Consider the following 27,407-nt stretch of genomic DNA (forward strand, 5'->3'; position numbering starts at 1 on the left):
CCCCCCCTCCCCCAACACCTGGACCCCGATATTTGGGTTAATAAAGCAATTTCCTCCCCCCTCATCCAGGCTGCGTCTGTGGGGCTGGGGGGGGGGGGGCACTTGGGGGGCAGTTGTGGGTTTGTGGGGGCACTTGTGGGGCAGAGAGGGGTTTGGGGGGCAAAGGGGGGGCAGTTGTGGGGCTGGGGGGGCTTTGGGGGGCTGTTGTGGGGCTGGGGGGGCACTTGGGGGTCAGAGGGGCCACTTGGGGGGCTGTTGTGGGGCTGGGGGGGCACGAGAGGGGGCTGGGGGGGCAGTTGTGGGGCTGGGGGTTGGGGGGGGGGGGGGGCCCGCTCCGGCCGCGCCCCCTTTAAGGCGAAGCCCCACGCTCTGGCCACGCCCCCCCACGTGCCCCGCAACCAATAGGCGCGCGCGGCGGGCGCGGCCACGCCCCCTCCCTCCCAGCAGCCAGCGGGCTCTGCGCATGCGCAGTGGGCGCACCCCCCCCCCCCCCCCACGTGTCGCTGTCGCCGCCGCCGCTTCAGGTACCGGGGGGTGGGGGGGAGCCCAAAGCGACCCCCACGTGACCCCCGAGCGACCCCACCCCCCCCCCCAGCCCCATCAGTGCCCCCCCCCAGTTGACTCCAGCCCCACAAGTGTCCTGTTTTTCTCTCCCCCCGGCTCCCCCGCTTCCCTCATCCCCTCATTTCCCCTCCTCTGACCCCCGTGTTCTCTCCCCGCAGCCATGAACCCCAGTTTTCCTCCCCCCGACCCCCGTTTCTTCCTGGCCCCCCCCTATTTCCCCCTCCCTCACCCCGTTTCCCCCTCTAACCCCGTTTTCTTTCCTCCCCCCATAGCCATGACCCCCCCATTTCCCCCTCCTTACCCCCATGTCCCCTCCCAGACCCAGATTTCCCTTCCCAGCCTCCTATTTTCCCCCCTCACCCCCCATTTCCCCTTCGAGACCCCCATTTCCCCTTCCAGACCCCCATAACCCCCCATTTCCCCCTCCCAGACCCCCATTTCCCCCTCTCAGACCCCCATTTCCCCTTCCAGACCCCCATAACCCCCCATTTCCCCCTCTCAGCCCCCCATTTCCCCCTGTAACCCCCCATTTCCCCCTCTCAGCCCCCCATTTCCCCTTCCAGACCCCCATTTCCCCCTCTCTGCCCCCCGCATTTCCCCCCATACACCCCCATTTCCCCTCCCAGACCCCCATTTCCCCCTCCTTACCCCCCATTTCCCCCTCTCAGCCCCCCATTTCCCCCTGTAACCCCCCATTTCCCCCTCTCAGCCCCCCATTTCCCCTCCCAGACCCCCATTTCCCCCTCTCAGCCCCCCATTTCCCCCTCCCAGACCCCCATTTCCCCCTCCTTACCCCCCATAGCCCCCCAATTCTCCCCTGTAACCCCCTTTTTCCTCTCTCCCCGCAGCCATGAGCCCCTCTCCTCCGCTGCTCTTCGTGCCGCCGCCTCCGTCCGACTCCTCGTGTCTCCGCGTCCTCATCGCCGCCCAGTTCTCCCCGCGGCCGCCCCACATCGTGCGCCTGGGGGGCGAGGAGGGGGATTCGGGGGGTCCCCCGGGGGGCCTGAGGCCGGGGGCACCGCTGCCGGCACTGTTGACGCCCGCGGGGACCCTGCTGGAGGGTCCTGGACCCGCCGCCCTCTTCCTCAGCCCCCCCGAGATGTTGGGGGGCACGGGGGGAGCCCCCGAGGCCGCCCTCGTCCGGCAGTGGGTCGCGTTTGCCGAGGGGGAGATCGCCCCGGCCGTCGCCATCCTCGAGGGGGACCCCAAGCAGGTGAGGGGGCAGAAAGGGGGGGCTGTGGGGCAGAAAGGGGGGGCTGTGGGGTCTGAGGGGGCAGAAATGGGGGTTACGGGGCAGAAATGGGGGTTACGGGGCAGAAGGGGGGGGTTACAGGGCAGAAAGGGGGGTTACAGGGCTGAAAGGGGGGGTTATGGGGCTGAAAGGGGGGGTCTATGGGGCAGAAAGGGGGGGTTATGGGGCAGAAAGGTGGGGTCTATGGGGCAGAAATGGGGGGTTATGGGGCTGAAAGGGGGGTGTTATGGGGCAGAAATGGGGGTTACGGGGCAGAAATGGGGGGTTATGGGGCTGAAAGGGGGGGTTATGGGGCTGAAAGGGGGGGCTATGGGGCAGAAATGGGGGTTACGGGGCAGAAATGGGGGTTACGGGGCTGAAAGGGGGGGCTATGGGGCAGCAATGGGGTCTCTGTGAGTCTCTATGGGTGGCTGTGGGGTTATTATGGGATGTCTCCCAGGGCCGGGCTCATTCCGAGCTGCATCGAGCCCTCCGGGCGCTGGACTCGAAGCTTCAGGGACGTCGGTTCCTGGTCGGGGCTCGCGTCACCTTGGCCGACGTCAGCGTCGCCTGCGCCCTCCTGCCCCCCCTGCGGCGCGTGAGTCCCCCTGACCCATAACCTGCCCCATAGCGTGACCCATAGTGCCCCCCCGTGCCCTATAGCACCCCCCCCCACCCCCTTCCAACCCCCACCCCCCCCGTCCCTATAGGTCCCTATGGGTCTCTGTGGGGTCTCTGTGGGTCCCTATGGGTCCCTGTGGGTCTCTGTGGGGTCCCTATGGGGTCGCTGTGGGTCGTGCGCCCCCCCCCCCCCCATCCTCGTCTGCCCCACAGATCCTGGACGCCGCCGCCCGCGCCCCCTACCCCAACGTCACCCGCTGGTTCCTGGAGTGTGTGGGGCTGCCCCACTTCCGCGCCGTGCTGGGCCCCGTGGGGCTCTGCGGGGACGAGGGGCCCGCCCCACACCGTGAGTCGCTATGGGGCAGGGGGGGCTGCTGTGGGGCAGGGGGGGGCTGCTGTGGGGCTGGCCCTGCCCCGTCGCGGGGGTCGCTATGGGGCAGGCGATGGAGCTGCCCCGCTGCTTTCCCCAGTGGAGCTGAAGCCCGTGGGGCAGGACGCCGCGGGGCAGGACGCCGCGGGGCAGGCGGCTCCCCAAGCGAAGCGGGCGGCGCAGCTGAAGAAGGAGGCGAAAAAAAGGGAGAAACTGGAGAAGTTCCAGCAGAAAATGGAGAAAAACCGCGAGCAGCAGGTGGGGACGTGGCCTATGGGGTCGCTATGGGTCCCTGTGGGTCCCTATGGGGTCCCTATGGGTCTATGTGGGGTCCCTATGGGTCTGTATAGGTCCCTACGGGTTCCTGTGGGTCACTCTGTGGGTCACTGTGGGTCGCGCTATGGGTCACTGTGGGTCCCTATAGGTCCCTGTGGGGTCCCTATGGGTCCCTATAGGTCACTGTGGGTTGCTGTGGGTCCCTATAGGTCTCTATGTGTCGTGCTGTGTGTCCCTATAGGTCCTTATGGGGTCCCTATGGGTCCCTGTGGGTCGCTATAGGTCCCTATGGGTCATTCTGTGGGTCCCTATAGATCCGTATGGGTTGCTGTGGGTCCCTATGGGTCACTGTGGGTCGCTGTGGGTCACTCTGTGGGTCCCTATAGGTCCCTATGGGTCGCCATGGGTCCCTATGGGTCCCTGTGGGTCACCGTGGGTCCCTATGGGTCACTGTGGGTCGCTGTGGGTCACTCTGTGGGTCCCTATAGGTCCCTGTGGGTCGCCGTGGGTCACTCTGTGGGTCCCGTTGCAGGCGCGGGCGAAGCCGAAGCCGCATCGGGAGCTCCGGGCGCCACCTCGGGGGGAGTCGGAGCTGGAGCTGGAGACACCCCCGGGGGAGAAAAAGGGTGAGACGGACGGACAGACGGACACGGGGGTGGGGGGGCAGGGGACGCGGGGGTCGGACCTGGCCCCAACGTCCCTCTGTCTGTCCCTGTCTGTCTGTCCCTCACTCCCTGTGCCCTCGTGTCCCCGTCTGTCCCCGTGTCCGTGTGTCCGTCCGGCAGATCTGAGCCGCGCGCTGCCGCCCTCGTACAGCCCGGGGCACGTGGAGGCCGCCTGGTACCCCTGGTGGGAGCAACAAGGCTTCTTCAAACCCGAGTGCGGGGTGAGGGGGGCTTGGGGGGCACTTGGGGGGCTGGGGGGGGCACTTGGGGGGCTGGGGGGTCCCTTTGTGGAGCACTTGTCGGGCTAGGGGGGCACTTGTGGGGCTGGGGGGTCCTTTAGGGGGCACTTGTGGGGCTGAGGGGGCTCTTGTGGGGCACTTGTGGGGCTGGGGGGGCACTTGTGGGGCTGAGGGGGCACTTATGGGGCACTTGTGGGGCTGGAGGGTTCTTTGGGGGGCACTTGGGGGGCTGAGGGGTCACTTGCGGGGCAGGGGGAACACTTGTGGGTCACTTGTGGGGCTGGAGGGTCCTTTGGGGGGCACTTGTGGGGCTGAGGGGGCACTTGTGGGGCACTTGTGGGGCAGGGGGGCACTTGGGGGGCACTTATGTGTCTCAGGGCTCACTTGTGGGGCTGGGGGGTCCCTTTGGGGGGCACTTGTGGGGCTGAGGGGGCTCTTGTGGGGCACTTGGGGGGCAGGGGGGCACTTGGGGGGCACTTATGTGTCTCAGGGCTCACTTGTGGGGCCGGGGGGTCCTTTGGGGGGCACTTGTGGGGCTGGGGGGGCACTTGGGGTGCACTTGTGGGGCTGAGGGGGCACTTGTGGGGCTGGGGGGGCCCTTGTGGGGCAGGCCCTGACGTGTGGGGCTGCCCCACAGCGGCCGTCGCTGTCGGCCCCCAACCCGCGGGGGGTGTTTGCGCTGGTTCTGCCGCCCCCGAACGTCACCGGGACGCTGCACCTGGGCCACGCGCTGACCGTGGCCATCCAGGACACGCTGGTGCGATGGTCAGTGCCCCACACCCTGCCCCATAGCGGCTCCCCCTGCCCCATAGCGGCTCCCCCTGCCCCATAGCGGGTCCCCGCTGTGCCCCACAGGCAGCGCATGCGGGGGGCGACGACGCTGTGGACTCCGGGCTGCGACCACGCGGGAATCGCCACCCAGGTGGTCGTCGAGCGGCGCCTCTGGCGCGAGCGGCGGCTGCGGCGACACCAGCTCGGCCGCGAGGGCTTCCTGCGCGAGGTCTGGCGCTGGAAGGAGGAGTGAGTGTGCCCCACGGCGACCCAGAGCGCCCCAGAGCATCTCGTAGCGCCCCACAGAGCCCCCCGTAGCGCCCCACAGAGCCCCCCATAGAGCCCCCCGCTCTGCCCCACAGGAAGGGCGACCGCATCTACCAGCAGCTGCGCCGCCTCGGGGCGTCCATGGACTGGGACCGAGCCTGCTTCACCATGGACCCCGTGAGATGTGGGGCAGGGGGGTCTGGGGGTCTCTCTGTGGGTCTGGGGTCTCTCTGTGGGTCTGGGGATCTCTCTGTGGGTCTGGTCTCTCCCTCTCTATGGGTCTGGGGTCTCTATGGGTCTGGGAATCTCTCTTTGGATCTGGTCTTTCTCTGTCTGTGGGTCTGGGGTCTCTCTATGGGTCTGGGAGTTCTCTCTATGGGTCTGGGGTCTCTCTATGGGTCTGGGGATCTCTCTATGGGTCTGGTCTTTCTCTCTCTATGGGTCTGGGGTCTCTCTATGGGTCTGGGGTCTCTATGGGTCTGGGGTCTCTCTATGGGTCTGGGGTCTCTCTATGGGTCTGGGGTCTCTCTCTATGGGTCTGGGGTCTCTCTATGGGTCTGGGGATCTCTCTATGGGTCTGGTCTTTCTCTCTCTATGGGTCTGGGGTCTCTCTATGGGTCTGGGGTCTCTCTCTATGGGTCTGGGGCTCTCCCTATGGGGCGCTGACCCCCCCCTGCCCCACAGAAAATGTGCCGTGCGGTGCGGGAGGCGTTTGTGCGGCTGCACGAGTCGGGGCTGATCTACAGGAGCACCCGCCTGGTGCACTGGTCGTGCGCCCTGCAGTCCGCCATCTCTGACATCGAGGTGTGGGGCAGCTGTGGGGCGGGGGGGGGACGCTGGGGGGCAGCTGTGGGGCGGGGGGGGACGCTATGGGGCTGGGGAAGGGTGCTGTGGGGCTGAGCGGGGGGTGTCTGTGGGTCGCTGTGGGTCAGCGGGGTCTCTCTCTATGGGTCGCTATGGGTCTGCCCCCCATGGCAGGTGGAGAAGCGGGAGCTGGGGGGCCGGACGCTGCTGAAGGTCCCGGGTTACGAGGAGCCCGTGGAGTTCGGGGTGATCTTCGCCTTCGCTTACCCGCTGGAGGGGGGCGGTACGTGCCGTGGGGCGGCCGTGGGGCGGGGGGGGCAGCTATGGGGTGGAGGGGGGTGCTGTAAGGGGCCCTGGGGGTCGCTATGGGGCAGGGGGGGTGGATATGGGGCGCTATGGGGTGGGGGGGTTCGCTATGGGTCGCTATGGGTCTCTGGGGGTCGCTGTGGGTCTCTATGGGGTCTCTGTGGGTCCCTATGGGTCTCTGTGGGTCTCTATGGGGTCTCTGTGGGTCGCTATGGGTCCCTATGGGGTCTCTATGGGGTCTCCGTGGGTCTCTATGGGGTCGCTATGGGTCTCTATGGGGTCCCTATGGATCTCTATGGGGTCTCTATGGGTCTCTGTGGGTCCCTATGGGTCCCTATGGGTCTCTATGGGGTCTCCGTGGGTCTCTGTGGGGTCCCTATGGGGTCCCTATGGGGTCCCTATGGGGTCTCTGTGGGTCCCTATGGGGTCTCTGTGGGTCCCTATGGGTGTCTGTGGGGTCCCTGTGGGTCGCTGTGGGGTCCCCGTGGGTCTCTATGGGGTCTCTGTGGGTCCCGCAGAGGAGGCCGAGGAGCTGGTGGTGGCGACCACGCGCCCCGAGACGATGCTGGGGGACGCGGCCGTGGCCGTGCACCCCGACGACCCCCGCTACCAGGTGCGACCCACGGCGCGACCCGCAAGTGCCTCCCAGGCCCCCCCCAGCCCCCCGTCCTGCCCCACAAGTGCCCCCCGTGTCCTTCGTGGCCTGGGGAGGGGGTTTTGTGGCCTGGGGGGGGGGGGGTCTCCCTGACCCCATTTCCCCCCCCACCTCCCCCAGCACCTTCGGGGGCGCCGTGTGCGACACCCGTTCACGGGGCAGACGCTCCCCGTGCTGCACGACGGCTTCGTGGACCCCGAGTTCGGCACCGGTGAGTCACTTATGGGGCCGGAGGAGTCACCTATGGGGCAGGGGGAGTCACTGGGGAGCAGCCTATAAGGGGGACGGGGCCACCGACCCCCCTCACCTGCGCCAGGTGCGGTGAAGGTGACGCCGGCGCACGACGCGGCCGATTTCGAGGTCGGGCAGCGCCACGGGCTCCCCTGCGTCTCCATCATCAGCGATGACGGGCGGCTCTGCGGGGTGCCCCCCCCCTTCCTGGTGAGACTGGGGGGCACTGGGACGGGACTGGGGGGCACTGGGAGGGGACTGGTGGGCGCTGGAGGGCACTAGGAGGGGTTTGGTGGGCACTGGGAGGCACTGGAGGGCTCTTGGGGGGACTGGTGGGCATTGGGATGGGAATGGGAGAGACTGGGGGGCACTTGAGTGCTCTTGGGGGCACTGGGAGGGGTCTGGAGGGCACTGGGAGGTGACTGGGGGGCACTGGGAGGGGACTGGGAGGCTCTTGGAGGCACTGGGAGGGGACTGGGGGGCTCTGGGAGGTGCCTGGGTGGCACTGGAGGGCTCTTAGGGGCACTGGGAGGGGACTGGGAGGCACTGGAGGGCTGTCGGAAGCACTGGGAGGGATTGGGAATGCACTGGGGGGCTCTCGGGTGCACTGGGAGGGGACTGGTGTTACTGGGAGGGCTCTGGGGGTCCCTGGTGGGTACTGGGGTGTGACTGGTGTGGCGGCGCAGGGGCTGCCGCGGTTCCAGGCTCGCGTGGCCGTGCTGGAGGCGTTGGAGGCTCGGGGGCTGCTGCGGGGGCGGCGCGAGAACCCCATGGTGGTGCCCATCTGCAGGTGGGGGGCGCAGGGGGGGGATGTGGGGCTGGAGGGAACTTGGGGGGCAGGGGGAGGTGGGAGGAGATGTGGGTCAGAGGGAGATGTGGGGCTGGGAGAAGGTGGTGGAGATGTGGGACCTGGGGGGCAGGAGGAGACGGAGAGGGGCTGTGGGTCAGTCTGGGGTGTCTATGGGTCTCTGTGGGTCACTATGGGGTATCTATGGGTCGCTATGGGGTGTCTGTGGGTCGTTAAGGGTCGCTATGGGGTGTCTGAGTTGTTGTGGGACCCTGTGGGGTATCTATAGGTCTCTGTGGGGTGGCTGTGGGTCCCTCTGAGGTGTCTATGGGTCCCTCTGGGGTCTTTGTAGGTCTCTATGGGTCATTCTGGGCTGTCTGTGGGTCGTGGTGGGGCTGCTGTGGGTCACTCTGGGGTGTCTATGGGTCTCTATGTGTCTCTGTGGATCGCTATGGGTCTCTGTGGGTCTCTGTGCCCCGCAGCCGCTCCAAGGACGTGCTGGAGCCGCTGCTGAAGCCTCAGTGGTTCCTGCGCTGCCAGGATCTGGCGAGCGCCGCGGCCGCCGCCGTGCGCTCCGGGGAGCTGCGACTGCGCCCCCCGGGCCACGCCAGGGCCTGGTTCCACTGGATGGACAACAGCAGGTGGGCTGCCCCACGGACCGACCCGTAGATCCACCCACGGCCCCTCGTGCCCCTTTTTCTCCTCCTTCTTCTTCTTCCCGCCCCTTTCTTCCCGCCCCTTTCTTCCCGCCCCTTTCTTCCCGCCCCTTTCTTCCCGCCCCTTTCTTCCCGCCCCTTTCTTCCCGCCCCTTTCTTCCCGCCCCTTTCTTCCCGCCCCTTTCTTCCCGCCCATTTTCCCCCTTTTCCCCCTCTTTTTACCGCCCCTTCCCCCCATTTTCCCCTCCTTTTCTCCTCCTTTCCCTCCTTTTTGCCCTCTTCCCCCCATTCCCCCATCCAATCCCCTTTTCTCCCCTCTTTTCCCCCTCCTTTCCCCCCTTTCCCCCCTCTTCTGCCCCCAACTCTCCTTTTTCCCTCAGGGACTGGTGCATCTCGCGGCAGCTCTGGTGGGGGCACCGCATCCCTGCCTACTTCATCACCATTGACGACCCCAGTGTCCCCCCCGGCGAGGTGGGGGGCAGCTGTGGGGCGGGGGGGGGAGGGGCAGTTGGGGGGCAGAGGAGGTGGTCTCTATCAGTCCTTATGGGTCTCTGTGGGGTCTTTGTGGGTCTCTATGGGTCCCTGTGGGTTTCTATAAGGTTCCTGTGGGTTGCTATGGGTTGTTATGGGTCACTATGGGGTCCCTATGGGTCTCTGGGGGTCCCTATGGAGTCTCTATGGGTCCCTATGGGTCCCTATGGGACTCTGTGGGGTCCCTGTGGGTCTCTATGGGTCTCTGTGGGTCCCTGTGGGATCCCTATGGGGTCCCTATGGGTCTCTGTGGGTCGCTCTGGGTCCCTATGGGTCTCTATGGGTTTCTATGTGTCTGGGGTCTCTCTGTGGGTCCCTATGGGTCCCTATGGATCCCTATGGGTCTCTGGGGGTCCCTGCGGGGTCCCTATGGGGTCTCTATGGGTTTCTATGGGTCTGGGGTCTCTCTGTGGGTCCCTATGGGTCGCTGTGGGTCACGCTGTGGGTCACTGTGGGGTCGCTGTGGGTCCCTATGGGTCTCTGGGTCCCTATGGGGTCGCTGTGGGTCACGCCGTGGGTCACTGTGGGGTCGCTGTGGGTCCCTATGGGTCTCTGGGTCCCTATGAGTCGCTGTGGGTCACGCCGTGGGTCGCTGTGGGTCCAGGACGGGGACGGGCGCTACTGGGCGAGCGGCCGCAGCGAGGAGGAGGCGCGAGAGAAAGCGGCAAAAGCCTTCGGGGTCAGCCCCGAGCACGTCCAGCTGCGGCAAGGTGGGACTGGGGACACTGGGAGGGACTGGGAAGGACTGGGAGGCACCGGGGAGGAATGGGAGGCGCTGGGAGGGAACTGGGAGGGACTGGGAAGGGACATGGAGGCACTGGGAGGGACTGGGAAGGGACTGGAGGAACTGGGGAGGAATGGGGGACACTGGGAGGGAACTGGGAGAGACTGGGAAGGGACTGGGGGAGAAATGGAGGACACTGGGGCTACTGGGATGGACTGGGAGGCACTGGGGGGTCTTGGTGCTGCTGGTACTACTGGTCTTACTGGTGTTACTGGTGCGGCAGACGAGGACGTGCTGGACACCTGGTTCTCCTCGGGGCTCTTCCCCTTCTCCGTTTTCGGCTGGCCCGACACCGTGAGGGGGCGCGGGGGGGTTGGGGGGGATTTGTGGGGATTTTGGGGTGATTTGTGGGGATTTTGGGGGTGTCCGTGGATTTTGGGGTGAATTGAGGCGATTTTGGGGTCCCTGAACTCCCTTTTTTGGCTCCCTCAGGCCCAGCACCTGGCCCTGCTCTGTTGAGGTCCCTCTTTGGGTTTTGGGGGCTGGTTTTTTGGGGGGATTTGGGGGATGGGGGGTGTCAGTGAATTTTGGGGTGAATTGTGGTGATTTTGGGGTCCCTGAACCCCCTTTTTTGGCCCCCTCAGACCCAGGGCCTGGCCCTGCTCTATTGGGGGTCCCTCTTTGGGTTTTGGGAGCTGTTTTTTGGGGTGATGTGTGGGGATTTTGGGGGCGTGTGTGGGTCAGTGGATTTTGGGGTGAATCGTGGCCGTTTTGGGGTCCCTGAACCCCCTTTTTTGGCCCCCCCAGACCCAGGACCTGACCCTCTTCTACCCGGGTTCGCTGCTCGAGACGGGCCACGACATCCTGGGGTTCTGGGTGGCGCGGATGGTGATGCTGGGGCTGGCGCTGACGGGGCAGCTGCCCTTCCGCGAGGTGCCCCCCGAACCCCAAAACCCCCCGGGGCCCCTCCCTGAACCCCAAAACCCAACAGGGAGCCCCCAAAAACCACTAGGACCCCCCCTGAGCCCCAGGTTCCCCCCCCAGAATCCATCAGAACCCCCTCGAAATCCACTGGGAGCCCCCAAAACCCAACCGGACCCCTCCCTGGACCCCCCCCGAACCCCAAAACTCAACAGGGACCCCCCACATTCCCCAGAGACCCCCCCCAAATCCCCCCTAGACCCCCATAGGCCCCCCCTAGACCCCTTTAAATGCCCCCTAGACCCCCCTAAATCCCCCCATAGGGCCCCCCAACCCCATCAGCCCCCCAAAATTCACCCTAGAACCCTCTCAAATCCCCCATAGACCCCCCTTAAAATCCCCATAAGGCCCCGACAGCCCCCCCAAATTCCACCATCCATCCCCTCAACCCTCCCCAGCCCCCCCTAGATCCCCTCAAACACCCATAGGGTCCCCTTAGACCCCCTAAATCCCCCCATAGGGCCCCCCAACCCCATCAGCCCCCCAAAATTCACCCTAGGACCCCCTCAAATCCCCCATAGAACCCCCTTAAAACCCCTGTAAGGCCCCACCAACCCCCCCCAGCCCCACCTAGACCCCCTCAAACCCCCACAGGGCCCCCATAGACCCCCCTCAAACCCCCCCCAGCCCCCCCAGAGACCCCCCCCGTGCCCCCCCAGGTCTATCTCCACGCGATTGTGCGCGACGCCCACGGGCGCAAGATGAGCAAATCCCTGGGCAACGTCATCGACCCCCTGGACGTCATCAACGGCATCTCCCTCGAGGTGGGGGGGCAACGGGGGGGCTGGGGGGGAGTAAGACGAGGGGTTAGGGGGGCAATGGGGCAATTGGAGGGGCAATTAGAGGGCAATTGGTGGGGTTTGGCCCCCCCCCAACGCCGTATCCCACCCCCCTTTTTCCCGCAGGGGCTGCACGAGCAGCTGGAGAAAAGCAACTTGGACCCTTCGGAGCTGGAGCGAGCGCGAGAGGGGCAGGTGGGACTGTGGGGCAACTGGGCAAACTGGGAGGGCGGGGGGGCAACTGGGGGTGCGGGAGGGGCAGGGGGCAACTGGGGGGGGGCAATGGGGCCACTGAGGGGCGGCTGAGAGGGCAACTGGGGTGTCTGGGGAGGGCGTTGGGGGGGAAACTGGGTTGACTGGGGAGGGCGGGGGCGGAACTGGGGTGACTGGGGGTGGGTCTGGGGCTGCCGTGACCCCTCCCCACACTTTTTTTCCCTCCCCCTCAAGAAACGCGATTTCCCCCACGGGATCCCTGAGTGCGGCACCGACGCCCTGCGCTTCGCCCTCTGCGCCTACACAGCCCAGGGTGGGACCCCAAAACAACCCCAAACACCCCCAAAACACCCCAGAAACACCCAAAACCATCCCAAAACCACCCCAAACACCACAAAAACACCCCAAAACACCACATGCCCCCCCCCAGACCCCCATCACCCTCCCAGGACCCCCCCAGCCCCATTCCTGACACCCCTGGACTCCCCCAGACCCCCATATCCCCCCCTATTACCCGTATAAAGCCCCCCAGGGGTTCCCCTCGATCTCTATAACCCCCCGGGACACCCATAACCCCTCCCCCAGACACCCCCGACCCCCAGAACCCCCCCCCAGAAGCCCCCCAGACCCCCATAACCTCCCCCAAACCCCTATAACCCCCCCCCGAAACCCCATACAAAGCCCCCCAGGGGTCCCCCTAGACCTCTATAACCCCCCCCGGGACACCCATAACTCCCCCCAGACCCCCATAACCCCCCCCCAGACACCCCCGACCCCCAGAACCCCACACCAGACCCCCCCAGACCCCATATAAAGCCCCCCCAGGCCCCCCACTAGGCCTCTATAACCCCCCCCCCCGCCCCCCCAGACCCCCATAAGCTCCCCCCACGCCAGCCTTAGCCCCCCATAACCACCCCCGGGATCCCCCCGTCCCCCCCCCAGGCCGGGACATCAACCTGGACGTGGGGCGGGTGCTCGGCTACCGCCACTTCTGCAACAAGATCTGGAACGGCGCCCGCTTCGTCCTGCGCGCCCTGGGGCCCGGCTTCCAGCCCCCCCCCGCCCCACAGGTACCGACCCACGCCTGTGGGGCTGGGAGCCGATCTGTGGGGCTGGGAGCCCATCTAGGGGGCTGGGAGCCGATCTAGGGGGCTGGGAGCCGATCTATGGGGCTGGGAGCCCATCTAGGGGGCTGGGAGCCGATCTAGGGGGCTGGGAGCCAATCTATGGGGCTGGGAGCCACAGCTAGGGGGCCGGGAGCCGATCTATGGGGCTGGGAGCCGATCTATGGGGCTGGGAGCCACAGCTAGGGGGCTGGGAGCCGATCTAGGGGGCTGGGAGCTGATCTATGGGTCTGGGAGCCGATCTATGGGGTGGGAGCTGATCTATGGGGCTGGGAGCCCATCTATGGGGCTGGGAGCTGATCTATGGGGCTGGGAGCTGATCTATGGGGCTGGGAGCCCATCTAGGGGGCTGGGAGCTCATCTAGGGGGCTGGGAGCCCATCTATGGGGCTGGGAGCTCATCTAGGGGGCTGGGAGCCCATCTATGGGGCTGGGAGCCACAGCTAGGGGGCTGGGAGCCGATCTGTGGGGCTGGGAGCCGATCTATGGGGCTGGGAGCCACAGCTAAGGGGCTGGGAGCCGATCTATGGGTCTGGGAGCCCATCTAGGGGGCTGGGAGCCCATCTATGGGGCTGGGAGCTGATCTATGGGGCTGAGAGCCGATCTAGGGGGCTGGGAGCCGATCTATGGGGCTGGGAGCTGATCTATGGGTCTGGGAGCCGATCTATGGGGCTGAGAGCCGATCTAGGGGGCTGGGAGCTGATCTAGGGGGCTGGGAGCCAAAACTGGGGGGCTGGGAGCCAGTCTATGGGGCTGAGACCCACACACGGGGGGCTGGAGGCTAATCTATGGGGCTGGGCAGTGCTCCCAGTCCCTCCCAGTGCTCCCAGTATGGTCTCCGCAGGTCCCAGTGGGCGCGGGGCTCGCGGAGCGCTGGGTCCTGAGCCGTTTAGCCGCCGCCGTGGGCTCGTGCGGAGCCGCCCTCGAGGATTTCGACTTCCCCGGCGCCACCTCGGCTGCTCACGGGTTCTGGCTCTATGAGCTCTGCGACGTCTTCCTGGTGAGACTGGGGGCACTGGGAGCACTGGGAGGGGGACACGGGGGTGGGAAGGGGCTGGGGACACTGGGATGGGGCTGGGGACACTGGGATGGGGCTGGGGACAGACTGGGGACACTGGGACAGGAACAGGGATAGGATGTGGGGACACTGGGATCAGGTTGGGGACAGACTGGGATCACTGGGATGGGGCTGGAGGCACTGGGATGGGCCAGGGGACAGAATGGGAACACTGGGATGGGACTGGGGACACTGGGATCGGGCTGGGGACAGACTGGGGATACTGGGACGGGACTGGGGACAGACTGGGGACACTGGGATCGCGCTGGGGACACTGGGATCGGGCTGGGGCCTGACTGGAGACACTGGGATCGGGCTGGAGACAGACTGGGGACACTGGGATCGGGCTGGGGACACTGGGACGGGGCTGGGGCCTGACTGGGGATACTGGGACGGATCTGGGGACAGACTGGGGACACTGAGATGGGACTGGGGACACTGGGATCGGGCTGGGGCCTGACTGGTGACACTGGGACGGGGCTGGGGCCAGACTGGGGACACTGGGATGGGAACAGGGGTGGGATGGGGACACCGGGACGAGACTGGGGCTTGACTGGGGCCAGACCGGGGACGCTGGAATGAACTGGGGCCTGACTGGTGCTACTGGGATGGTCTCTGTCTGCAGGAGTGCGTGAAGCCGGTGCTGTCGCGAGCCGAAGCGGCCGAGGGGGGGCCCGGGGGGGTCCCCGGTGCCGAGGAGGAGGAGGAGGAGGGGTCCGGGGGGGACGTGGGGAGCGCGGGGGCGGCGCGGGAGACGCTGTTCGTGTGCCTGGACGCGGGGCTGCGGCTGCTCGCCCCCTTCATGCCCTTCGTCACCGAGGAGCTGTGGCAGCGGCTGCCCCCCCGCGCACCCCCCGCGCCCCCCAGCATCCACCTCTGCCCCTACCCCGAGACCCACGAGGTGAGGGGGGCAGATTGGGGGTCCGGGGGGGGGAAATTGGGGGATCTGAGGGGGAGATTTGGGGCGCTGGGGGGCAAATCGCAGGGTCTGGGGGTCCTGGGGGTGAGATTTGGGGTCCCGGGAGGGAAATTGGGGCGTCTGGGGGTCCGGGGGGGGGGATCAAGGGGTCTGGGGGTAAATGTCAGGGTCTGGGGGTCCTGAGGGGGGAGATTTGGGGTCCTGGGAGGGAAATTGGAGCATCTGGGGGTCCGGAGAGGGGGAATCAAGGGGTCTGGGGGTCAAGTCGGGGGGTCCGGGGGGGAAAATTTGGGTTCCTGGGTGGGAAGTTGGGGGGTCTGGGGGACCTAGGGGGGAGATTTGGGGGCCCGGGGGGGGAAATTGGGGTATCTGGGGGGTGGAGATTTGGGGTGCTGGGGGGGAAATCGCAGGGTCTGGGGATCCTGGGGGTGAGATTTGGGGTCCTGGGAGGGAAATTGGGGCGTCTGGGGGTGGAAATTGGGGAGTCTGAGGGTCCTGGGGGGGGAATCAAGGGGTCTGGGGGTTCTGGGGGGGAGATTGGGGGTCCTGTGGGGGAAGTCAGGGGGGTCTGGGAGGTCCTAGGGGGGAGATTTGGGGTCCGGGGGGGGAAATCGAGGGGTCTGGGGGTCCTGGGGGGGAGATTTGGGTTCCTGGGTGGGAAATCGGGGGGTCTGGGGGTTCTAGGGGGGAGATTTGGGGTCCGGGGGGGGGAAATCGAGGGGTCTGGGGGTCCTGTGGTGGAGATTTGGGGGTCCTGGGGGGGAGGTTGGGGGATTCGGGATGGTCCTGGGGGCCTGGAATGGGGAGATTTGGGGGGTAAGGGGGTCTCGTGGGTTTTGGGGTGTCGGGGGGGGGGGTCTGACTCCTCTTTTTAACCCCCCCCCAGTTCTCCCTGAGGGACGAGGAGGCCGAGGCCGCCATGGAGTTCGTGCTCAGCATCGTGCGGGCGCTGAGGGGGCTGCGCGCCGACCACGGGCTCACGCGCCAGCGCCCCCCCTGTACGCAAAAACGGGGTCTGGGGGGGGGGACAGGGGGCCATGGGGGGGTCCTGGGGGGGCAAAAGGGGGTCTGGGGGGGAAAAGGGGGTTGGGGGTGGTACAAGGGGGTCTGAGGGGCGGAAATGTGGGTCTGGGGGGCTTTTAAGGCGAGTGGGGGGGGTAAAATGGGGTCTTGGGGGGGCAAATAGGGGGCTGGGGGGGTAAAATGGGATCTGGGGGTGGGTTTGGGGGGGGGCAAAAGGGGCTTGGGGGAGCAGTTGGGGGTGCTGACCCCCCCCTTTTGCCCCCCCCCCAGGTTTCCTGCAGTGCCCAGACCCCACGTGGGGGGCAGTCGCGGGCCGGGGTCGCCCCCACATCCGCGCCCTGGGGGGGGTGGGGGCCGTGCGGGTGCTGGGGGCGGGGCAGGAGCCCCCCCCGGGCTGCGCCGTCGCCGTCGCCTCCGAGCGCTGCACCGTGCACCTCCTGCTCAAGGTGAGCCCCAAAACAACCGCTCGGGGCCCCCCAAAACCCACAGACACCCCAAAAAAGCCTCCAGGACCCCCCCAAAACCCACAGAGACCCCAAAAAATGCCTCCAGGACCCTCCCCAACCCCTCCTGGCACCCCAAACCCCCCCCCCGACACCTCCACAAGCCCCCAGACCCCCCCAGGACCCCAAAAAACCCTCCAGGACCCTCCCCCAAACCCCCCTGGCGCCCCAAACAACCCCCCAGACCCCTTCAAAAGCCCCCAGACCCCCCCAAAAAACCCTCCGGATCCCATTTGGGGGGTGGTCTTGCCCCATTTGGTGAGGGTCCCCCCATTTTCGTGAGGGTCCGACCCCATTTTGGGGTCATTTCACTCCATTTTGGGGTCGTTTCTTTCCATTTTGTGGGGGTTTCACTCCATTTTGGGGTCGTTTCACTCCATTTTGGGGGCTCTCACTCCATTTTGGGGTCATTTTTTTCCGTTTTGTGGGGGTTTCACTCTACTTTGGGGTCATTTCATTCCATTTTGGGGGCTCTTACTCCATTTTGGGGTCGTTTCTTTCCGTTTTGTGGGGGTTTCACTTCATTTTGGGGTCATTTCACTCCATTTTGGGCTTGTTTCTTTCCGTTTTGTGGGGGTTTCACTCCATTTTGGGGTCATTTCACTCCAGTTTGGGGGCTCTCACTCCATTTTGGGGGCTGTCACTCCATTTTGGGGTCGTTTCTTTCCGTTTTGTGTGGGTTTCACTCCATTTTGGGGTCATTTCACTCCATTTTGGGGGTGTTTCGCCCCGTTTTGTGGGGTTTCACCCCATTTTGAAGGGGTCCTGACCCGTTTTTGGGGCGCTTGCCCCCCGTTCCAGGGCATCGTGGACGCGGGGAAGGAGCTGTCGCGGCTCGGGGGGCGCCGGGGGGAGCTGGAGCGGGGGCTGCAGCGGCTGCGCGAGCGCCGGGGGGGCCCCGAGTATCAACAGAAGGTGCCCCCCAACGTGCAGGAGGCCGAGGCCGCAAAGGTTGGGGGACAGAAAAAGGGGTTTAGGGGGGGAAAAAGGGGTTTTGGGGGGTAAAAAGGGGTTTTGGGGGGGTAAAAGGGGAGTTTGGGGGGGTGAAAGGGGGGGTTGAGAAGGGAAAAATGGGGAGTGGGGGGGGTAAAATGTGGGTTTGGGGGGGCTCCAAGAAGGAGGGGGGGGCTGGGACCCACACGTGTGTCCCCCCCCAGCTGGCACAGATGGAGGCCGAGCTGCAGAAGGTTCTGGAAGCCGAGGAGATGATGAGGAGGATGCTGTGACCCCCCCCCCAACCTCAATGACCACCCCCCCCCCCGGCCTGGACCCCCCAAATCCTCTTGGGACCCCCCCCCCCCCCAATAAAGGCGATTTGGCTGAGTCAGCAGTTCTGGTCAATGGATAACGAGGTAGGACCCCCCCACCCCTCCCAGTGCTCCCAGCAAGGACCGGCTCCTCCAGTGAGGATCAGTCCTATTCCGGCCTCAGGGACTCAATGAGTCGGGGTCCCAGGAAGGGGCTCCCCCTGCTACAGCCGCCCCCCAACCTCCCCCCCCCCCCCCCAGTTTTTAAGCTTTATTAGCTTTATTAGCTCCCCCCCCCCCCGCCTCGTTAATTAAGACGCGGGTACAAAAGATCGTGGGGTTTAATGAGCGGGGGAGGGGCCGAGCGGGCGGGGGGGACGGAAAACCTGGGGGGGGAGGGGCGAGCAGTGCGAGGCCTCGAAGTCCTGGAGGTGGTGCTGGGCCTGGGGGGGGGGGGGGGGGGGGGGGCAAAGGGGGGGGTCAGGAGCTGCTCAGCACCCCCTTCCCCCCACCTTAGGCCCCTCCCCCTCCAGGGAAGGGGGCGGGGCTAATAGGGGAGGGGGAGGGGCAAATAGGGGAGGGGGAAAGGGGGGGGGGGGGGTGTCTCACCAGGAAGAGCGCGAGTTGCTGCCGCTGTGCCGAGTCCAGCGCCTCGCCTGGGGGGGAAAGGGTTAACGGGGGGGGGGCTGCCCCATAGCTCCCATATAGCCCCCCCCATAGCCCTCCCTCTGCCCCATAAGCTGCCCCACAGACCCCCCCTGCCCCCTAACCGGACCCCCAGACTGCCCCATAGCCCCCCCTCTGCCCCACAGACCCCCTAGAGCCCCCCACAGCCCCCCCAGACCCAAAACTGGACCCCCAAACTGCCCCATAGCCCCCCCCTCTGCCCCACAGACCCCCTAGAGCCCCCCCTGCCCCACAACTGGACCCCCAGACTGCCCCATAGCCCCCCCCCGCCCCATAGGCTGCCCCCAGCCCCCCTATAGCCCCCCCCAGCCCCCCCCCTGCCCCCCAGCGCCTCACCCAGGCCCCACGGGAAGGGGGGGTCCCGGTCCCCAGAGAAGGCGCCAAGGGTCTCGCGGCACCAACGCTCGTCAACGGGGCAGCGAGCGGCCACCGCGCCTGCGCCCCACACATGGGGGTCAGAGCCCCACAGATCCCCCCACAGAGCCCCTGCGCCCCACACGTGGGGGTCAGAGCCCCACAGATCCCCCCCCTAGAGCCCCTGCGCCCCACACGTGGGGGTCAGAGCCCCACAGACCCCCCCATAGAGCCCCTGCGCCCCACACATGGGGGTCAGAGCCCCACAGATCCCCCCCATAGAGCCCCTGCGCCCCACACGTGGGGGTCAGAGCCCCACAGACCCCCCCCACAGAGCCCCTGCGCCCCACACGTGGGGGTCAGAGCCCCACAGACCCCCCCCACAGAGCCCCTGCGCCCCACACATGGGGGTCAGAGCCCCACAGACCCCCCCATAGAGCCCCTGCGCCCCACACATGGGGGTCAGAGCCCCACAGATCCCCCCCACAGAGCCCCTGCGCCCCACACGTGGGGGTCAGAGCCCCACAGACCCCCCCATAGAGCCCCTGCGCCCCACACATGGGGGTCAGAGCCCCACATCCCACCCCACAGGTGTGGGGCTGGGGGTCGGGGGGGGTCTCACCCTGCTCGGCCGGCGCCGCCTCCAGCCACTCGCCGCCTCCAGCACTCGCGGACGATGGTCGCGCCCTCCCCCGCCATCACCTTGGGGTACCTGGGGGGCACAGACCCCTCCTTACCCCCCACCCCCCCACTTTCTGCCCCCCCAGACCCCATTTTACCCCCCAAGCCCCCATTTTACCCCCCCAGACCCCAATTTCTACCCCCAGGCTCCCTTTAATGCCCCCAACCCCCTTTTTACTCCCCCAAATCCCCATTTATGTTCCCTGAGTCTCTTTTCCACCCCTCCAGCCCCTCGTTTCTTCCCCCCCAAACCCCATTTTACCCCTCAAACCCACTTTTTACCCCCAGGCCCCCATTTTTTTTACCCCCAGACCCCTTTTTACCTCTCCGAACCCCCATTTTGCCCCCCCAGACCCCTTTTACCCCTCTAGACCCCATTCCTGCCCTTTGAGCCCCTTTTTCACCCCCCCAGCCCCTCGTTTCTTCCTCTCCAAACCCCTTTTTACACCCCCAGACCCCCATTTTTGCTCCCCTAGACCTTTTTCTACCCCCCCAGCCTCCATTTTTGCCCCCCAGACCCCCCTTTTGCCCCCCTCCCCACCGTGCCGCAGCAGCCGCATCAGGAGCTCGTTGCCGCAGTTGGAGCCGATGTCGTCGGGGGTCCTGGGGACAGAAATTGAGGGGGGGGGTGCAAAAGGGGGGTTTGGAGGACCCCAGAGTTTTGGGGGTGGGGGACATCCCATTTCGAGAATCCCCATTTTCCAGAGCCCCTAGAGTTTGGGGTGATCCCCATTTTGGGGTGTCCCAGGACTTGGGGGTCCCCGTTTCACGCGTTCTGGGGTTTTGGGGGGGTCCCAGGGTTAGGGGGTCCCCGTTTTTGGGGGGGGGGGTCCCCGTTTCAGGCACCCACGTGGTGGTGATGATCTCGTCCTTCGTCCTCCTCACCAGCAGCACCGGCCCCTGGTACCTGGGGGGGGGCACAAAAAAGGGGCTGGGGGGTCCCCAAAACGAGCCCCAGCCCATCAGGAGACCCTAAAACAGGGGGGGACCCCAAAACAGAAAAGGGAGCCCCAATACCTGCAGAGCTGCTCCCCGTTGTTGAGATTCAGGTGCTCCCGCACCGTCTGAGTCACCAAATTACCTGGATAACGAGAGATTAACGAGAGGGGGTTAATGAACGGGTGGGGAGGTGTCCCAATGGATTTGAGGGGGAAGCAAAGGGTTTTGGGGGTCCCAGAGGGATTCTGGGGGGAGGGATTGGCATTTCTGGAGGGTTTTGGGGGTCCGGGTGGGGTTTGGGGGGTTCCCCAGGTGTTTTTTTTTTGGGGAAAAAAAAGGGTTTTCGGGGTCCCAGATGGATTTGGGGGGGGATGTTGGTGGTTCTCGAGGGTTTTGGGGGTCCCCAAGGTTTTTTGGGGGTGAAACAAAGGGGTTTTGGGGCTCCCAGAGGGATTTTGCAGGGGGGTGTTGCTAGTTCTGAAGGGTTTTGGGGGTCTGGGGGGGGGTGGGGACAGAGAATTTAGGGGGATCCCCAGGGGGGTTTGGGGGGGTCCCCATTTTTGGGGTGACTCACGCCAGCTTCGCGGCAGCACCTTGAGGGCGAGGGGGAGGACGTCGTCGAAGGAGGCGTCGAGGACCAGAGCCCCCAGCTCAGGGTACGACATGGCCGCCCACGTGGCTGGGATGGGGGGGAAAGAGAGTAAAAAGGGGGTTCGGGGGGTCCCCAAAGTCGGGGGGAGACCCCAGAATCTGAAAGGAGATCCCCAAGATAGGGGGGACCCCTTCTTCCTCCTCATCGCATGCCTTGGGGGTACAAGGTGCTCCTGGGGGAGGGGGCTAGAAAAAAGGGGTGCCCAGTGCCCTCCAAGTCCCTCCCAGTGCCCCCCAGTCTCTCCTAGTGCCCCCCTAGTCCCTCCAGTGCTCCCCAGTGTCCCCCAGACCTTCCCAGTGCTCCTCACGTTTCTCTCTGTGCCCCCAAGTCCTTCCTAGTGCCTCCCAGCACCCCCAAAACTCACTCCAGTCCACTCCCAGTCCCTCCCAGTGCCCCCAAAACTCACTCCAGTCCACTCCCAGTGCCTCCCAGTACCCCCAAAACTCGCTCCAGTCCATTCCCAGTGCCTCCCAGCACCCCCAAAACTCACTCCAGTCCACTCCCAGTCCCTCCCAGTGCCCCCCAGACTCGCTCCAGTCCCCTCCCAGTCTCTCTCAGGGCCCCCCAAGGCCTTCCTAGTCCCTCCCAGTGCCCCCCAAATCCCTCCCAGTACTCCCCAGTGCCCTCCAAACCTTCCTAGTGCTCCTCACATCCCTTCCCGTGCCCCCCAAACTCACTCCAGTGCCCTCCAATTCTTTCCTAGTGCCTCCCAGTGCCCCCCAAACTCACTCCAGTGCCTCCCCAAGTCCCTCCCAGTCCCTCCCAGTGCCTCCCAGTCCCCACCCGTGAAGCCGCCGATGGACCAGGCGTAGAGCACGATGCGGCGCGGGGGGAAATTCAGCCGCTGCAGCGCGAATCGCAGCACAACGTCCATCGCGTTCGCCTCGCTCTGCGGCAGCGGCACCCCCTGCGGAAAAGGGGGGGGTCAGGGGGGCCCCAAAACCCAGGGGGGGACCCCAAAACCCAAGGTGGGGGGGTCAGGACTCACAGTGCTGCCAAAGAATCCGGGGTGATTCCAGCCCAGGACGGAGTAACCAGCTGGGAGGGAGAAAATTGAGGGATCACCCCCGCTCTGGGCCCCAGGAGGCCCCCCCAGAAGGAAACGAGGTTAAAGCAGGTACCCCAAAAATTAAAATTTACCCCCCAAAAATCTAAAAATAATAAAAAACCCCACTTAATTACAGATAAAAAAAGCTAACACCCCCCCCAAAGTTAACATGGTTCAGCCCAGCCCTCCCAGTCCTGCTATGGGGCAGGAATGATCCATGGAGTTTGGGGGGGGAGGGAGAATATGAGGAGCTCTATGGGGCTGGGGGGGGGACATCAGGGGGTCTCCGTGGGGCTGGGGAAGCTCAGGGGGGGGTTGTTATGGGGCAGGGTCTGTGGTTCCGTACCCTCCAGAGGGGTGCAGAGGCACCCGACCTCGTAGAAGCCGGCGTTGCCCTCGCAGCAAATGACCTAGAAAAAAAATCAGGGGGGTCACAGCCCTATAGAGACCCCCCCAACCCCATAGAGACTCCCTCTTACCCCATAGAATCCCTCCCAGCCCCATAGAGACCCTCTCTAGCCCCATAGAATCCCTCCCAGCCCCATAGAAACACCCCCAGCCCCATAGACTCTCTCTCCAGCTCCGCAGAACCCCCTCTCAGCCCCACAAAACCACCCCCCAGCCCCATAAAAACACCCCCAGCCCCACAGAACCCCCCCTCCCAGCCCCACAGCCCCCCCCCAGACCAAGTGCCGCCCCGGGGGTCGCTGCCCCCGCGCCGATCGATGAACATGGTGTCGATCTCGTTGCCGTCGCACGCCAGGAGCTTCGCCCGCTGCCCCTCGAACTGGGATGGAGAAGATCGAGAAAGGTTTTGGGGGGCTCGGAGGGGGGATTTGGGCTCGGGGTGGGGGTTTTGGGGGGGCTCAGAGACTATTCGGGGATTTAGAGTGGGGTTTGTAAGCTTAGAGAGTTGGTTTTAGGGTCAACGAAGATGTTTTGGGGGGGGCTCGGAAGAGATTTTGAGGGTTCAGGAATCTTTTTCAGGGTTTTTGTGGGGTTTTGGTGCTCCCAGGGCCGTTTTTGGTGCTATTTCAGGTTTTTTCAGAGGGTTTTGTGGCTCCCAGGACTGTTTTTGGTGCTCCCGGGGCTGTTTTTGGACCGTTTTGGGGTTTTGGGGTCTGTTTCAGGATTTTTGGGGGTGTTTTGTTGCTCCCAGGGCCGTTTTGGGGTCCATTTCAGGGTTTTGGGGGGGTTTCGGTGCTCCCGGGGCCGGTTTTGGGTCCATTTCAGGGGGTTTTGGGGGGCTTTGGTGTTCCTGGGGCCGTTTTTGGGTCCATTTCAGGGTTTTTATGGTGTTTCAATGCTCCCAGGGCCGTTTGGGGTCCATTTCAGGGTTTTTGGGGGGTTTTGGTGCTCCTGGGGCCATTTTTGGGACCGTTTCAGGGGTTTTGTCGTGTTTCAGTGCTCCCAGGGCCATTTTGGGGTCCATTTCAGAGTTTTGGGGGGGGTTGGTGTTCCTGGGGCCGTTTTTGTGGCCGTTTCAGGGTTTTGGTGGGGGTGTCGGTACTCCCGGGGCCGTTTTTGGGTCTGTTTCAGGGTTTTGTGGTGTTTCGATGCTCCCGGGGCCATTTTGGGGTCCATTTCAGGGGTTTTGGGGGGTTTCGGTACTCCCAGGGCTGTTTTGGGGTCCATTCAGGGTTTTTTTGGAGATTTCGGTGCTCCTGGGGCCGTTTTTGGGTCCGTTTCAGGGTTTTTATGGTGTTTCAATGCTCCAGGGCCGTTTTGGGGTCCATTTCAGGGTTTTTTTGGAGATTTCGGTGCTCCTGGGGCCGTTTTTGGGGCCGTTTCAGGGTTCTGGGTGGGCGTCAGTGCTGCCGGAGGCCATTTTTGGGTCCGTTTCAGGGGTTTTTTTCGGGTCTCACCTCCTCCACGAGGCGCGCCTGGCCCTGCAGCAGGGTGGGCAGCAGCGCTCGCTGCAGCAGCCGCACCGACCCCGGGAACAGCAGCCGCCGGCCCAGCGTCCGCAGCCAGCACCAGCCTGGGTGAGGGGGGGGGGGTGGGGGGGTTTAGGCTCCGCCCACTCGGGGGGCGTGGCCAGAGACCCCTTGGCCCCGCCCACCACAGGCCCCTCTATTCCCCTCACACACCTGGAAGGGGGTGGCCCCGCCCCTTGAGCATCACGTGATTCTCGTTGGCCCCGCCCCCTCTCCATCTGGCCACGCCCCCACCTGTCAATCATCTCCTTGGCCCCGCCCCCTCTCCATCTGACCACGCCCCCACCTGTCAATCATCTCCTTGGCCACGCCCCCTCCCTGGCCACGCCCCCTCCCCCAGCCCCAGGGGCCCCCCCCTCACCTTCCGAGCCTCCCGGGGGCCCCCAGCAGCCGCTCCCACCAGGGCCGGGGGGGCTCGGGGCGGGCGCGAAGCAGCGGAACCGACCGGGACCCCCCCCTGGGGACAAGGAGGGGGGGTCAGGGGGGGCCCAGGACTGGGAAAGAGCAGCCCCAGGTTTTTTTTTGGGGGGGGGGGGGGGGGTTGGGGCATCCCCGAGGCTTTGGGAGGGGGGAACAGGATGATGGGGGGACCCTGGGGGTTGTCGTCAGGGTTATAGGAGGGTCTCGGGGGTCCCCAGGGTTTGTGGGGGTCCCAGCGGGGATCCCCAGGGTTATAGGGAAGTCTGGGGGGGGTCTCGAGGGGTCCCCAGGGTTATAGGGGGATCTGGGGGGTCACATGGGGGTCCCCAGGACTATAGGGGGGTCTGAGGATGGGTGCCGAGGGGTCCTCAGGGTTTGCGGGTCTCCCAGGGGGGCCCCCACGGTTATAGGAGAGTTGGGGGGGATCCCAAAGGGTCCTCAGGTTTTGGGGGGTCCTGTGGGGATCCCCAGGGTTATAAGAGAGTCTCGGGGGGGGGTCCCAAGAAGCCCCCAGGGTTATAGAGGGGTTGAGGAGGTTCTAGGGGGGTCCCCAGAGTTTGAGGAAGTCTGGGGAGGGTCCCGGGGGGGATCCTGAGGGTTATAGAAGAGGTTTGGGGGGTCCCCAAGGCTCGGGGGTGGTCCTGAGGATTATAGAGGGGTCTCGGGGTGTCCCCAAGGCTGGGGGGGGTCCCGGGGGGGTCTCACCAGGCAGGGCCGTCGCTGTCCCAGCGGAAGTCGACAGGCCAGCTCCGGAAATCGAAGGAATAACGGTTCAGTTTGCGCTGGGGGGGGGTGAAAAATGGGGTGAGGGCCCCCCGAGATATAGTGGGGGGTTCCCTGGGGTTTGGGGGGCCCCAAGGGGGGGGTCACCTTGCTTTCAGGGGTGCCCAGGCGGTGGCTCTGCTCCAGCACCGAGATGAATTCCACGTACTGGGGGTTCGTCCAGCGGCCGAGGCCTGGGGGGCAAAGGGGTGAGAAATCGGGGGGGCTGGGAGGGGGGGAGAAAGGGGGGGGGAGAAACTGGGGGAGCCCCAAAGTTTGTGGGGTTGGAAGAGAAATGAAAAGGAGTTGGGGGTGGGAGAATGGGCAGGGAAAATGGTGGGGGGGAAGAAATTGGGGGAGGAAGAAACGGGGAGGAAGGAGAAACGGGGGCTCCCCAATTCTGGAAAAGGCTGGAGAGGAAACGAGGGGAATGGGGGAGAAAAATGGGGAGGAAGGGGGGGTCCCCAAATCTGGAAGGGGGACTAGAGGGAAATGGGGGGTGGGAGAAGGGGCAGAAAGGGCCCGTGAGGACGGAACCGGGGGGGCTGCAGGGAATCGAGGGGGTTTGGGGCCCCTCTGCGGGGGCTGCAGGGAATCGGGGTCCCCCCTCACCTCGCAGGCAGGCGACCCCCGCCAGCAGCAGCGCCACGGTGCCCGCGCAGTGCGACAGCGGCACCCACCCGCGACAGCGTCAGCAGCCCTAGGGGGGGACGGGACAGGGGGGGGGTCACCGACACAGCTCCCCCAACTCCTGACCCCCCCCGAGCCCCCAAAACCAGCCCAGACCCCCCCCCGAACCACAACAAACTCCTTTACCCCACAGCCCCCCCCCTCATTTTGCCCCCCCCCTCACCTATCTGCCCCCTCAGAGCCCCCAACCACCCCCAGCCCCCACCAAAACCAGCCCAGACCCCCCCCCCAGGATAAACTCCAACCCTCCCTGAACCACAACGCACCCGTTTGCCCCCCCCAACCCCACAGACCCCCCCATTTCGCCCCCCCCATTGCCTATTGGCTCCTCCAAACCAGCCCGAGCCCCCCCAGACCCCCCCCACCTTTTCTGTACAGGTAGAAGACGGCGAGGGGGGAGACGTAGTAGGAGAGAGACCAGAGCACCGAGGCCTGAGGGGGGGGGCAGCAGGTGAGGGGGGGGCCCCCCAAGTCCCAGAGGGGCAGCCCCAACTCTGGGGGAGGGGCTGGGGGGGGAAATGGGGGGCCCTGGGGGGGGTTCCCAAGACTGAGTGAGGGGCTGGGGGGGCCCTAAGGGGGGATCACCTAGTCTAGGGGGGGAATGGGGAGCCTAAAGGGGGGGGGGTCCCCAAGTCTGGGGGGCGCTGGGAGAGGGAATGGGGGCCCTAAGGGGGTGTCCCCAAGTCTGGGGGGGGCCCGGCGGGGGGGTGGCTAAGGGGGGAGTCACCAAGCCTGGGGGTGCTGGAGGGCAAATGAGGGGCCTAAAGGGGGAGTCTCCAAGTCTGGGGGGGGCCAGGGTGGCAGATGGGGGGGGGGGTCCCAAGTCTGGGGGGGCTGGGGGGGAAATGGGGAGCCCCAAGGGGGGTCCCAAGGTCTGGGTGAGGGGCTGGAGGGGAAATGGGGGGTCCTGGTTGGGGGGGAATATGGGGGGGGGGGCTAAGGGGGGGGTTACCAAGCCTGGGGCGGGGGGGTCTCTAAGGGGACTCTGGGGTTTGGGGGGGGGGGGGGGGGGGGGGGGGGGGGGGTTTCACAGCAATGGAGAACGGGGACAGGACCCCCCCTGATTTTTGGGGTGGGGGGACACACACACGGAGTCGCCCCCCCCTCACCAGCGCCAGGACGCTGTCCGTGTGCTTCTCCAGCGCCCGCGGCTGGTAGTACGAGTCCTGGGGGGGGGGGGGGGGGGGGGCGCCATTTTACACCCCCCCCTCCCCTCCCTTTCACACTCTCCCCCCCCGCCCCAGACCCCCCCAGGACCCCCCAATCCATCCCCAGGACCCCCCAAATCCCTTGACACCCCCCCCCAACGAACCCTCCTTTAACTCAGGACCCCCCCCGTGTCGCCCCCCATTACCTTACACCCCCCCCATTGACGTGGGACCCCCCCAATCAATATGGACACTCCCCCCCCGCCCCGTTACCACGGAGACCCCCCCATATCCCCTCCCCGTTACCATGGAGACCCCGGGGTCCCCCCCATCACCACAGACCCCTCCCCTCTCCCCCCCCCCAGGACAGCCCCCCCCCCAAATTACTATGGAGACCCCCCCCCTCACCCAGGCCGCGTCCCCGCGCTCCCCCCGCGCCCCCCCAGCCCCTCGGGCCCGGTAAACCCGGTAGAGCCGCGGGCCCAGGACGCAGCTCAGCAGCAGCGCCATGTTGGGGGGGGGCGCGGGGGGAGGCACGGCACTTCC

At 65.8% G+C, this 27,407-nt stretch overlaps 2 protein-coding genes across 2 annotated transcripts; one reads left to right on the top strand and one right to left on the bottom strand.

Annotated features, from left to right (window-relative positions):
• Window positions 1–489: 489 nt before the first annotated feature.
• On the top strand, window positions 490–17,619 carry LOC138734750 (valine--tRNA ligase-like). Its single transcript, XM_069882556.1, has 31 exons — window positions 490–524; window positions 1,413–1,777; window positions 2,256–2,393; window positions 2,630–2,762; window positions 2,887–3,044; window positions 3,595–3,688; window positions 3,848–3,948; window positions 4,604–4,731; window positions 4,822–4,986; window positions 5,100–5,181; window positions 5,689–5,808; window positions 5,983–6,091; window positions 6,633–6,727; window positions 6,890–6,980; window positions 7,086–7,210; window positions 7,687–7,790; window positions 8,270–8,428; window positions 8,824–8,914; window positions 9,579–9,684; window positions 9,982–10,052; window positions 10,506–10,631; window positions 11,339–11,443; window positions 11,585–11,653; window positions 11,906–11,984; window positions 12,614–12,741; window positions 13,639–13,794; window positions 14,477–14,752; window positions 15,657–15,768; window positions 16,064–16,239; window positions 17,098–17,247; window positions 17,454–17,619. The coding sequence occupies exons 2-31, from the start codon at window positions 1,415–1,417 to the stop codon at window positions 17,520–17,522; spliced, it is 3,879 nt and encodes a 1,292-aa protein (XP_069738657.1). The 5' UTR covers window positions 490–524; window positions 1,413–1,414; the 3' UTR covers window positions 17,523–17,619.
• Window positions 17,620–17,866: 247 nt separating this feature from the next.
• Window positions 17,867–27,396, bottom strand: LOC138734753 (phosphatidylserine lipase ABHD16A-like). The gene is given in 23 exon segments (XM_069882560.1): window positions 17,867–17,986; window positions 18,153–18,199; window positions 18,567–18,716; window positions 19,207–19,237; window positions 19,239–19,299; window positions 19,809–19,868; window positions 20,116–20,172; window positions 20,283–20,346; window positions 20,779–20,883; window positions 21,640–21,763; window positions 21,845–21,894; window positions 22,251–22,314; window positions 22,512–22,691; window positions 23,770–23,871; window positions 23,873–23,927; window positions 24,203–24,298; window positions 24,967–25,043; window positions 25,132–25,217; window positions 25,636–25,699; window positions 25,701–25,723; window positions 26,079–26,145; window positions 26,823–26,879; window positions 27,270–27,396. Coding segments are annotated over 23 exon segments (1,824 nt in total). The 5' UTR covers window positions 27,372–27,396; the 3' UTR covers window positions 17,867–17,884.
• Between the last annotated feature and the right edge of the window lie 11 nt (window positions 27,397–27,407).

The sequence above is a fragment of the Phaenicophaeus curvirostris genome, unplaced genomic scaffold (assembly GCF_032191515.1).
Source record: "Phaenicophaeus curvirostris isolate KB17595 unplaced genomic scaffold, BPBGC_Pcur_1.0 scaffold_191, whole genome shotgun sequence".
NCBI lineage: Eukaryota > Metazoa > Chordata > Aves > Cuculiformes > Cuculidae > Phaenicophaeus > Phaenicophaeus curvirostris.

Excerpts from the sequence above, each read along its gene's own strand:
- LOC138734750 (XM_069882556.1), top strand. The coding sequence starts at position 1,415 with ATGAGCCCCTCTCCTCCGCTGCTCTTCGTGCCGCCGCCTCCGTCCGAC. Across the intron at positions 5,809-5,982 it reads CCGCCATCTCTGACATCGAG|GTGGAGAAGCGGGAGCTGGG; the intron begins GTGTGGGGCAGC and ends CCCCCATGGCAG. Across the intron at positions 8,429-8,823 it reads CACTGGATGGACAACAGCAG|GGACTGGTGCATCTCGCGGC; the intron begins GTGGGCTGCCCC and ends TTTTTCCCTCAG.